The sequence below is a fragment of the Protopterus annectens genome, chromosome 1.part0 (assembly GCF_019279795.1).
Source record: "Protopterus annectens isolate FY-2018-M chromosome 1.part0, PAN1.0, whole genome shotgun sequence".
NCBI lineage: Eukaryota > Metazoa > Chordata > Ceratodontiformes > Protopteridae > Protopterus > Protopterus annectens.
The window spans coordinates 1,430,469,883-1,430,482,711 of NC_056725.1; the positions used below are offsets into that span (position 1 = coordinate 1,430,469,883).

At 41.4% G+C, this 12,829-nt stretch overlaps 1 protein-coding gene across 7 annotated transcripts in view; it reads right to left on the minus strand.

The window, feature by feature from the left end:
• Window positions 1–632: 632 nt before the first annotated feature.
• The window catches only part of PUM2 (pumilio RNA binding family member 2), a 4,949,642-nt gene continuing 4,937,445 nt past the window's right edge, over window positions 633–12,829 (minus strand). For all 7 annotated transcript variants that reach the window (XM_044067594.1, XM_044067585.1, XM_044067551.1 and 4 more), the window contains exon 22: window positions 633–3,248. In XM_044067594.1, the coding sequence (XP_043923529.1) occupies window positions 3,117–3,248 (132 nt within the window). In that variant the 3' untranslated portion in view covers window positions 633–3,116. The remainder of the gene's footprint in view (window positions 3,249–12,829) is intronic.

Genomic DNA, 12,829 nt, shown 5'->3' on the forward strand with positions numbered 1-12,829 from the left:
CAAGAAATTATCCTAGATGGGACACCAGGCTATGCACAAAAAACACACCAGGGGAATACTTAAGCACTAAAAGATCATTAATCCACGTGCACTTAGGATGTGGAAGAAAAACACAGTCCCTCAAAGGGGGGGGGGCATTGCAGACTCCACACAGAAGATACCACAGCTCGAAATCAGGACAGAAAACAAAGTGCTGTGAGGCAGACAGCCTACTTTACCATTCTGCCACCTTCCAATTTAGGGGCACTGGCACCCACAATCTACTGCAATAAGCAATGCTTACAAAGGAGAAAAAAAGTCCTGGATAGGATGCCAATCCATTGAAGGATATAAATACACAGTCACATACTGCTCATAGCAATTTGAGTACTGGCAGTTCTCTTCTCCCACTAACATCTTTTGAATATGGATGGATACAAGAGCTCAAATCAGACAAAACGATTAAGTGTGAACTATGTGCAGAAGGCAACTCAACCAGGAAACAAAATGGAGAACACATCAATATGAAGAAACATTAACTGCTACTGCACTGTGCTGCCTCAATAAATAGCTGCTATGACAAATACAAACAAAGCCTTACAATGTACTGTATTTAAAATCCTACAAAAAAGAAAACACAAGACCACGTTTACTTCATTAATGGAATTCTTTTTTTTTCCATTTACTGTATACAGCATTTACAAATAAGTGAATATAACAACATTATTTAAGTCCTTCGAAAGTCTAGTGGCAGACCTGATAAATTAAACAGTGAAATGAACGCATGAACACTTCATGTCAGAAAGGAGCTTTTAAGCAAATATTAGTGGTTTTGCCAAAACTTATTTTGTAGAAGCCCTAACTGCTAGGAACCACTCTTGACTTGTGTGCACCAAATCAAAACATTTTATCACAAAGTGATCCCCTTTGTAAAGCAAAAAAATAGCTGCCATGGAAACTAGGGCTGTGCCTGTGCTGACCAAGATGTAGTACATAGCTGCAAATGTTTGAAGACGTTTCTTACAGAAGCACTGATGAAAACACAGACATGCAGATACATTTCAGGATAACCAATGTGTAGAACTATCTAAGGCAGATATTAGAATTCAGTGCTAAACGTGATACCCTATATGTAGATTTTTTTGCACAGCCCTAATAAACAACTTTTGTTTTGATCTTGCTAAGGACATCACAAGTAAGGGCTTCAAAAATTTCAAGAATCAAACTCCAGATTAAACCCATCTTTTCTCTATAAAATACTGACTTTTAACAAAATACAAAGCATGATCTTCATCTTTCAAAAACAATATACAAAGCATTTCTCTAAAATATTTCCAGAGTCAAAGGATACAAATGATTGTTTTAATTATACACATATTGTCACAATTCTGTCTGCAAAAAAGGTCGCTGGAAATGTACATAAGGCCACCTGTAAATGTACACCATCTGATTAGTGTTACCTCAAACATTCCAATGGAAAACTGGCAATATTTTACATATTTTCACTTAGATGAGAACAGGCAATTTCTACATATAATCTGCATCCTGTACAAATTATGGTCATGCGACAATTCCAGATGGAGAGAGCACTGGTTTCCATGGTAATGTCTCTGCCCAAGTTTCTAGACTATGCACAATGTACTAATACAAGTTACAGCTATTGTTTTTCAAATACCATATTAACAGAATGAACATCTAAATATAAACAAAGCTACACTTTCTAACAGATATAAAATAATAACAGCTTGTATTCCAAAGCCATATAAAGATAGATTTTTTTAAAAATCCCTTGATTTAGATGAATAAATTTACACTATACAACACTATATGCCAAGACAAGGGCAGGGATGTGAATATACACTAAAATGTCACATTTTTAAGGATAAAAGACATTACATTTACAGCGTCAAGGTATACAAATATACAATTATACAACCAGAGTAAGCATTACTACCAAATTAGCAAGGCTTGTTGATAAAATACTGAAATGAGAAAGATCAGTTTTCAAACTGTAAACTTACATCTACATAATTAGCTACAAGTATACAATACATATATTCATATTAAACAAAGCAAAAATTGTATCTGGATATTTTATCACACCTGAATGACAATCTAGCAATTTTCCCTTCAAATCACCCTTTTCTTTTACATTTAATTCTGCATCTAACCCTCACGAAGCAAAAACCCACTAACACTTCCACAAACGCTCCCACATACTTATAACAAAAGAAAAAATCTTCTCCATTTGCCTTAATCACAAAAAAGATTGAAAAACTAATGGGAAGCTATGCTCACTGTGCTTTATAGCCTTCTTGTATACTTTTGCTTGGAAGTACCATTCATGATTTCTCATCTCTGCTTTGTGCAGCAGTTAAATATACCTATACACACACACACATATATATATGTATGCAGGTATGTACAAATCTTCTGTACATTACTAGAAAAAAAGCAGGGCAGTGTCTACCTCAAAAATAAAAAGTTAACACATATTGACAAGTCCATAGTAAATACATGAAGCTTTTATAAAGCTATTTATGACTCTGCTGATATTTTCAAAGATCTATACATATTTATCTATTGAACTCCACTTGTAATATCTTTGTGCATCATCAAAATGTAACTTAATCACACTACTTTTGGCTTCTGATGTTAAGTACAAAATTTAAAATGGATAAATTATATCTCAAACATTAAATTAATTATAACCAAGGGGAAATACCTACTGTTAGGAAAATATAATTTTATATACAGCTCTGAAAATCTGTTGAGTTGCTCTGCAGGCAAACTGATCAGAATGCACAATGGTAATAAAATACTGCACAATTTATTTTAAAAACTGTCCATTTATACAGCAAATTTACAGGTAAAAATGTACAAAATATTAACTAGTTTGATACAATTACAGCACATACAGGCATTCTGTGCTTTACCTAGCATATCAACCAGAAATATTCTCCAATCAGGGAATGACAAATACGGTAATAAACACACATACACAAATTCACCATTTACAAATGGACAACACGACCGTCAAATAAATAAATTAACTAAAAAATAATGTAAGATTAAATTAATTTTGATGATTCACATGGAAGCATGTTGATCGTCATGAAGCTGCATTTGTGCACATTTTACAACATTCCATTAGGTGGTCCACCAATTGGACCTAGGTCAGGGCTGTTCTTCAGATAGTATTTTTCCAATTTAGCCAGGATATGTTTTCCATAGGTGTACTTGCGCAAGGTGGTGATATGAGGTCGAATCTGGGGGAAAAATAAAAATGATCAGAAACTACCTACTTTCATCAACTTTTTAAACTAACAACATACAATCAATTAATGAACCAAAAAAATATATGTAGTTGAATGGCACCCTAGTCAGGCGCTACAACAGTGCAAGACCCAGACTTAACACTTACAAGGGTGCTTAACACTACAAGAAATCAATTATTAAGCACCCCAAGCTGTTAACATCACGTGATGTCTGGCACTACAGAACTGTGAACCAGGGTGTTAAACTCATATATGAGCATGAAAAACACTAGCACAACAAGAAACAGGTTAATTTCAACTATGTTTTGTTTCTATATGCTGTCTACATTACACTCTGTAAACCATATTTGGGAACTAGCTGCTTCTCTTACACAGAGAATATGTAAAGACAAAGCAGTTCCCAACTACATTACTGGCTTTCAAAAGCAGACACTACACTCCCCCCTTTTTTAAATCAAAATTTTCTGTAGCTGCTAGTACATAAAACAGACAAATTTCATTGTACTACAATTAATTACAACTGGATCGCCAATTGTAGCTTGAAATTTTGTGTTCTCGACATGGATAATAAGATTCACCTCTCAAGCTTCGCTCGAGATAAATTTCTTGGCATCCATGCCTCAAACTCAAAGTAAGCAAGCTGAGACTGGCAACCCAGTCATAATCCTCTATGTAAAGTATGTTCACAAGTACTTCCTAGGCTACTGATTTGCGAGGATATTAACTCATTCCCTCCAGTGGAGCACTTTCAAGTCTGCAGTCTAATTTCCAATGGGTGTAGCCTGAGCCATTAAAAAAATGAAATCAGATTAAACAGGTAATTGAAAAACTAAGTGATCACTGATACATAATGCCAGAAAGATGGCAGTCTTTCCCCTCCTTCTACCAGTTTTATTTCTCACTTCTCACCTTCTCATGGGATTTTACTACAAACAGGGAGAAGAATTTAATATTAGTGCCCCTGTTAAGTTCAAAACGATTAGATATTAAAATAACCCTGAAACTTTTATAAAAGCATTTTTTATGGGGGGGGGGGCAGGGATTAACATTTTGTATCCTGAATTGACTGCAACTTAAGCAAAAGAACCCACAGAGGGTGATGGCTAGCTTGAGAGGTGAATCTTATTATCCATGTCGAGAACGCAAAATTTCAAGCTATAATTGGCGATCCAGTTGTAATTAATTGTAGTACAATGAAATTTGTCTGTTTTATGTACTAGTAGCTACAGAAAATTTTGATTAAAAAAGGGGGGAGTCTAGTGTCTGCTTTTGAAAGCCAGTAATGTAGTTGGGAACTGCTTTGTCTTTACTTATTCTCTGTGTAAGAGAAGCAGCTAGTTCCCAAATATGGTTTACAGAGTCTGCAGTTTCAGTGTGCTACATAATAAAAGGAAAATATAACTATTTGCCATTCATTTCTACAGTCACCCTCTAATAGTTCAACATTTCTTGATAAAAGTATTCAGTCTCTGTTATGTGGATTAACCTCACCTAAATATTTTCCTTTTCAAGTCTATTGTTTCCCATTATGAATCTATTAACTAGTTTATAATTCTGAGCAATTTAGTTTCATACTCAACACTGCCACCTATGGAAAAGTGTATTATCAACTTGTGGAATAGCAGCAATAAAGTATAATTTTGAATTAGCCAACACAAGTTTTTCTTTAAATTTCAGTGCTGACAGCTTGATATTGTACCACTTTTAAAGTTACTATTAGCACACTAACTGTAAATATGTTCACTTGTAAGCAATATAATCTACCTTAAGCTTTTTCTAAACCATCTTGCATGGTGACTTCAAATTGGTTCCCTAATTACCTATCCAAAAGAACTTGTAATATTTGGGGAAAATGACCATTACTCATCTGGTTCACTTAAAGTAGCAGTACGTCAAGGAATTGTCCTTGGTCCACTTCGCTTATTACTTTAAATAAACAATCTATCTACATTGAGACCTGCCATTATTGAATATTAATCATTATGCAGATGACAAGAGTACTTATATCTGCTCTTAAATCAGTTAAACATTTTTCTGCTAAACTGCAAAAAGTGCTTCTCATTGACTTATTGGCTTGCAGAAAAACTCTCTAGCAACACAACTAAATCAACATTCATGACGTTAAGTACAGCAAAACATACTAACCTTCAGAATCTGATAACTTCAGATCCTTCTGGATGTTTGCTTCCATAAAACACAAATCTAAGTCTGAAAATAGACAATTTGTTCTTTCATTTTCACATTAACTACACTATATCACAGGTTACTCTCAAAAACTTAGAGAGGCTTATAAATTCTCTAACCTACTCACATTCGAAGCATGTTGTGCTGTTGATATTAACTTTCTTTCACCTAAACTCGAATACAAACTTCCTGTAATTGATCCTCTTTCTGGACAAAATATCAATGTCCTCCAATTCGCTGAATACAAGATCCTTTGGTTCACTCATCCTGCTAGTCCTACTTAGCACCAATTTATTACTCTTAAAAAGGCCAACTGGCTACATATTTTGGCTATGATTTCCTATTTGCTTACAACTTTTACCTTTAAACTTCTGAAAGTACAGTTGTGTACACTTACCATAAAAGTAGATGTTCGAGTGTATTCACTGTTGTGTCATCACACTTGGGTTATCCTGCCACGGGTAGCCCTCAGTCGGCCAGAATACCAGAGGCTTAGTATTTCTGCGTCAATTGCTGTCGCTCCAGGACTGACATCAGGTCGTCAGTGGTATAAAAACAGGCAGCCGACGCCATTACATCAGTTTTTCTTGCCCCAAATAGGGAGCTAGGTTATGGTGGAATACCACCACCAGTAGAAAGCAAATACCACAAAGCACTGCAAGGAGTGAGGAACAGAGACAAGGGGGATGGGGAGTGGGAAACCAGGACTGCAACAGTGAATACACTCGAACATCTACATTTATGGTAAGTGTACACAGCTGTACTATGTTCTTCATGTTTCACTGTTGCAGTCATCACACTTGGGTTGATTCTTAATGCTGAAGAAATGGGTGGAGGCAGTCAAGAAGAGTTGGGGCTGGGTAGTATGCCCTGCAGGACTGCGGCTGCAAAGCCCACCCTGGATTTGGAAAAGATAGGCAGGTGGTAATGCTTGGTGAAGGTATGAACAGAACTCCATCTTGCAGCCTCCAGGATGTCTCTGGTAGGGACTCCTCTGAGAAAGGCTATAGAGGTTGAAGTTGCCCTAGTGGAATGAGTTCGGACTCCCTGAGGGGGGTGGTTTCCCATGGTGTTTGTAACAGAAATGGATACAGTGTGCTATCCATTTGGAGATGGTTTGTTTTGATATGGCCTTGCCCTCTGCCCCTGGTGCAAAGCTGACTAGTAACTGGTCAGATTTCCTAAAGGTTTTTGTTCTATCAAGGTAGAATCTGAGTTGTCTGTGTACATCTAAAGAGTGCAGGATCCTTTCCCCCTTATTCTGAGGATTAAAGAAAAAGGTGGGCAAATGGATAGATTGGTTGAGAGCCGCACTGGATACCACTTTAGGCATGAAAGTTGTGTTAGTCCTGAGGGAGACAATGTCAGCATGAAAAATAATGAAGGGTTCCACAGCCATAAGTGCTTGTAGCTCCGACACTCTTCTAGCTGAAGTGATGGCCAGAAGCAAGGCTGTTTTCCAAGAGAGGAATTTTAACTCTGCTGATGCTGCAGGCTCAAAGGGGGGTAGCATGAGCTTTTCCAACACAAAGTTAAGGAGGAGGAGAGGCCTACGTGGATTAGGTCTGCTAAGTAATCCAGGATGAGAGGCAAGGAGGGCTGTGCTGTATCCACTCCTAGTATGAATCCAGGAACAATACCTTTTCCACTTGTCAGCATAGGATTTCCTTGTACTGGGCCGCCTGGCTTCACGTATGACATCCAGTACCTGCTTGCTGAGTCTGGCCACTGGAGAAGTCAAGGGATAAGACAGGCTGCAAGGTTCAGGGTCTGCAACTGTGGATGCAAGAACTGCCCCTCCTGCTGAGTCAGGAGAGTAGGGATTAGGGGTAGGTACCATGGAGGCAATGGTGACAGACTGTGCGGAAGTGGGTACCAGTGTTGATGTGGCCAGTCTGGGGCAATCAGGATCACCCTTGGTCTTCGTATCTTTAGTAATGCTCTTGTAAGAAGAGGTAGAGGGGGAAATGCATAGACTGAGAGGTTTGCCGACTGCAAGGATAGGGCATCTACCTTCCAGGTCTTGCTCTGAGGTAACCTGGTGCAGAATTTGCTGAGCTGGTGGTTGTAGGGTGTGGCAAATAGGTCCATCTTTGGAGTACCCCATTTCTGGGTCACAAGGCTGAAGGTGTTGTGGTTTAATTGCCACTCGTGTGGGTCTAGGAGATTTCTGCTTAAGTTGTCTGCCAGAAAGTTTTGGTTGCCTGGCAGGAATTGAGCTTGCAGGTGAATAGGCATATCTGAGGCTGTGTTGCAGAGGGTGATGGCTAGCCTGCACAGTGGGTAAGAGTGGGTTCCCCCCTGCTTGTTTATGTACCACATCACTGTGGTGTTGTCGGTTTTGATTAGTAAAGGCCCTGGTGAGAGTAGGGATCTGAAAGCAGTCAGAGCATGTTGAATAGTTAGCATCTCTTTTTGGTTGATGTGCAGATGAATTCGATTTGGGCTCCATTGGACCTTAATGCACCTGCCGTCCAGATGAGCACCTCAGGCATAAACTGATATGTCTGTGGTTAGAGTCTGGGGGGCATGGGGCTGTGTAAAGGGAAGCCCCTCGTTGTGGCTGCATGCTGCTGCCCACCAAAGGAATTCTTTCCTTAGTCAAAGTATCATAGGTATGAGTGTTTCCAGATCCTGAGAATGTTGGCACCAAAGACTTTTTAAGTACCACTGAAGTTTCCTCATATGCAGTCCGGCATATGGAATTAATAGACTGCAGGAGGCCATGAACCCCACAGCCTGCAGGATTTTCCTTGCAGATAGCTGTGTTCTGGTTGCCATTTGAGCAAAGTAGCCTGTCAGATAGGCTTGTTTTTCTGGAGTAAGGAATGTCATCTGGGATGCTGTGTCCAAGCTTGCTCCCAGGAATACAATTTTTTGACTGAGGCCTAGTTTGGATTTATTTTCATTGATAGTGTACCCCGGGAGGTTAGAAGGTCCTTTACAAATGTCAGGTACTGCAACAGCTTTTCCTGACTGTCTGCCTGAATCAGGCAATCGTCCAAGTAGGAGTAAATTTGAAAATTTCTCTGTCTGCAATAGGCAATGGCTGCAGCCAAGCATTTTGTGAAAACTCTGGGAGCAGTGAATATGCCAAAGGGAAGTGCAGAGAACTGATAATGCATTGATCCTGCCCTGAAACATAGACATTTCCTGCAAGAGTCCCTTACTGGGATGTGCAGATAGGCCTCCTTTAGGTCTAGGGTGGCTAACCAGGCATCTTTTGACAGCATAGGGAAAAGCTGCTGTAGGGTGAGCATTTTGAATTTTGGTACCACCAGGAAGGTGTTTAGAATGGATAGATCTAAGATTGGGTGCCAGGTGTCCTCTTTTCTGGGTACCAGGAAAAGTCAGGAATAAAAACCTTGGCCTATCTGTTCTGCAGGAACAGGCTGAATTGCCCTTATGGAGAGCAGGGACTGAACTTGGTTTTGTGCCTCTGCCACTGGTTTGGAGGAAGATCTGGGAACCCTTTTGGGGGTGACAGCATGTGGAAATAAAATTTGTACCCCTGGGACACTATGTTGAGGACCCATCGATCGTTGATGATGGAGGTCCAGTTTTTTGCATGGTGGGCAAGTTTTCTGCCTATGGGGCACAAGCAATTGAGCAGTGGTGAGGGGTGAAGCTGACAAGTCATTGTGAATTATTTCCGTAAAGGGGTGGCTTAGCACTCCCTGCTTTAGAAGTGGAGGACCTCCATTGCTTAGATCTCTGCATACGCTGAGACTGTAATCTGGGGAGGGGGGTTGTTTCTCCTGGGTCTACTTTGAGATGTCTTTGAGGGTGCTGGAAAGGACCAATATTTTGAGGGGCAATGCCTACTAAATCTTGGAGGCTGCGCTTGCAAAAAATCTTTGACTGTCTGCATTGACTTAGCTTTTTATTCCACCTTTTTTAAAACCTCTTCTGCTTTGGTGCCAACCAGATTGTCCTTGTTCAGAGGAGTGTCCAATAATTTTGATTTGACATGGTCCTGCAAGGTCTGCTCCTTAAGCCAGGCAAGCCTTCTAAGTAGAGAACCTGTGGGCTGCTGCCCTGCAAGATGCTTCTAGGGCGTCAAACCCACATTTCAGGGTAAGCTTGCGGACTTGGCTTGCAGAATGCATAAGCTCCTGTAATTCTTTATTTTCTGCACTGGCAGGAAAGGTAGATAATTTTTGCTTAATAAGTTCCACAGTATGTTGCTGGTATTTCAGCATGTGGAACTGACAATTTAATGCTCTAATGGCAAGAGTTGCAGAGGTGTGTACTTTTTTACCCCATCTGTCTAAAGCTTGGGAATCCCTGTCTGAGGGGGGTGGGATTCTTAGCTGTATTTGCTTTTATTCCTTTAGGTCCTTGGGAGATGACCTCTGTGTCAGCAGTAGGATTTTTGAAGATAAATTTGTGTGAGTCAGTGACTCTGTAGTACCGGTCAGGTTTCTTTGGAGCAGGGGGCAAAGTATCAGGAGTTAGACTGGATTCCATAAAGACATCATCCAGAACAGGAGGGATAGCTAAGGGTCTGTGCTGTGGTAGATCTAAAAATTCCCTGAGTCTCTTTTTGGACTGAGGATAATCCTGGCATTCCCAATGAAAATGCTCTCTCAAAGTATGTAGGGTTTCACCAAAAGAAAAATCCTCTGGAGGGGAGGCAGAAGGAATGGATTCCTTGCATCTGTATCCTCATAGGCAGATAAGGGCATGTCTTCATAAATAGAAACCTCAGAGTCGTCGGACTCTTGGTCAGATAAAGCTTCTGGGGATAAGTCTCTTTCTTTTAGCAGGGGAAGGCTGGCTTACCCTAATCAGTATGATGATGTCTTCTACCATTTTAAGCATCTGATATTGTGGCAAGGAAGCAGGCGCTTGAGAGCGGGTCTTCGGTATTTTAGGCGTAGCTCGTACGCTTGGCCTTAGAAACTCGGTAATTTTAGAAAGAACTGAAGAAGCGAAAGTCGTCGGTTTGTGTTGAATATCGGTAGTGCGAAGAGCTTCCTCAGAAGCTGGTGCCTGCAGTCCTGTAGTCAAAGAAGAGTCTTGTGGCTCCGAACGGGTCTCGGTAACGGCCTGCTAATCCATCAAAGCGGGCAAAAGGTGCTGCGAAAGCGCCTCACAGAGTACTGGCGAACTGCTGACTAGCTTACCGGAAGTGTCCGCAGCAGTTTTGGACCTGTGCGGTCTGTCTGTCTTTACCCTTACGTTTTTTTCAGGAGATTGATTGTTGGATGGCTTACCGAAGCCATTTCAGAATAAGATGATCGAGAATGCAAGTATTTAGCTACAACAAGGGCCTGACGACGAATAGTTCAGGCGTTGAACGAAGCACAAAACTGACAGTGAAGTACGTCGTGGTCTGGACCTAAACAGGTGACGCAGTAAGAATGAAAATCTCGGTGTGGTATTTGCTTTCCACAGGCGAGACAATAGTTAACTTTTTCTGACATCGGTTAGAGCAAGAAAAAAGGATCCCCAACAAGGTACTTAGCTTTAGAAGACTTCAAGATGATTCAATTTCGGAAATGAAAACTCAGGTAGCAGCCGACTGGCACTCATGTAAACTGTTTCTGCTTCGGGCTCCTCAGCAAGAAAGACTGATGTAATGGCGTCGGCTGCTTGTTTTTATACCTCTGACGACCTGACGTCAGTACTGAAGCAACAGCAACCGAAGCAGAAATACTAAGCCTCTGGTATTCGGGCTGACTGAGGGCTACCCCTGGCAGGATAACCCAAGTGTGATGACTGCAAAAGTGAAACACGAAGAACATCTGCAGAGGCAAATCCTGCCCTAGCCTTAGAAAACAGAGGTAGGTGGTAATGCTTGGTAAAGGTATGGACAGAAGTCCAAGTGACAGCTTCCAGGATGTCCCTGGTGGGAACTCCTCTGAGGAATGCTGTGGAAGTGGAGGACTGCCCTAGTGGAATGGGTTCGGATAGACTTGGCAGGGGGAGGGTTCCCAAGCAATCTATAGCAGAAATGGATACAGTGTGATATCCATTTGGAAATGGGTTTCCCATCTGCCCCTGGGGAAAGATGACAAGTACTTGGCCTGTTTTCCTGAAGGGTTGAGAGTTATATTAGATACCACCTTGGGCATAACGGAGGGATTAGTCCTTAGGGAGACCCTGTCTGCATGGAAGATAATGAAGGGCTCAATGGACATCAGTGCCTGAAGTTCTGAAACCCTTCTAGCTGAAGTGATAGCTAGGAGAAAAGCAGTCTTCCAGGAGAGGTATCTTAGTTCCGCTGAAGCAGCAGGTTCGAAGGGTGGTAAAGTTAGTTTCTCCAAAACATAATTCAGGTCCCAGGCTGGAGTAGGTGGCCTTCTGGGAGGCCTGATATTAGAAGCCCCTCTGAGGAATTGTTTAGTCAAAGGATGGGAGAAAGTACAGTTATGTACACTTACCGTAAATGTAGATGTTCGAGTGTATTCACTGTTGCAGTCATCACATTTGGGTTATCCCTGCCAGGGTAGCCCTTGGCTGGCCCGAATACCAGAGACTTAGTATTTCTGTGTCGGTTGCTGTCGCTTGAGGATTGACGTCAGGTCGTCAGTTGTATAAACTAAGGCAGCCAATGCCATTACATCAGTTTTACTTGCCCTAACCTGTCAGGAGCCCGCAAAGTAGGAGGCCAGGGTCTGGTGGAAGAAAACCCCCACGAATGGAAAATAAATACCAATAAGTTCCTTGAAAGGAGAATAACAAGTTAGAATGGTATTAAAAGGAGAAAGAGAAGAGAGGAGGATTGGGGGGGGGGCAAGACTGCAACAGTGAATACACTCAAACATCTACATTTATGGTAAGTGCACATAACTGTACTATGTTCTTCGTGTTTCACTGTTGCAGTCATCACATTTGGGTGGCTTCCCAAAGCTGAGGAAAAGGGTGGAGGCAATCAATGAAACTAGGGGCTGGTTAGGATGCCCTGCAAAACTGCAGAGCCAAACCCAGCCCTGGATTTGGAGAAAAGAGGCAGGTGGTAATGCTTGATGAAAGTGTGAACAGATGTCCAGGTGGCAGCCTCCGGGATGTCTCTGGTGGGGACTCCTCTGAGGAAAGCCACAGAGGTGGAGGCTGCTCTGGTGGAGTGTGTCCTGACCCCCATTGGGGGGAGGCTTTCCATGCTGTTTGTAGCAGAAATGAAGGCAGTGCACTATCCATTTGGAAATGGTTTATTTGGAGATGGCTTTGCCTTCTGCCCCTGTAGCAAAGCTAACCAGCAATTAATTAGACTTTCTGAAGGATTTAGTCCTGTCTAGATGGAATCTGAGCTGTCTGTGCACATCTACAGAGTTAAGAATCATTTCCCCCTTGTTCTGGGGATTAGGAATAAAGGTGGGCAAATGAATGGATTGGTTGCGAGCCACACTGGACACCACCTTGGGCATGAAGGAAGGGTTAGT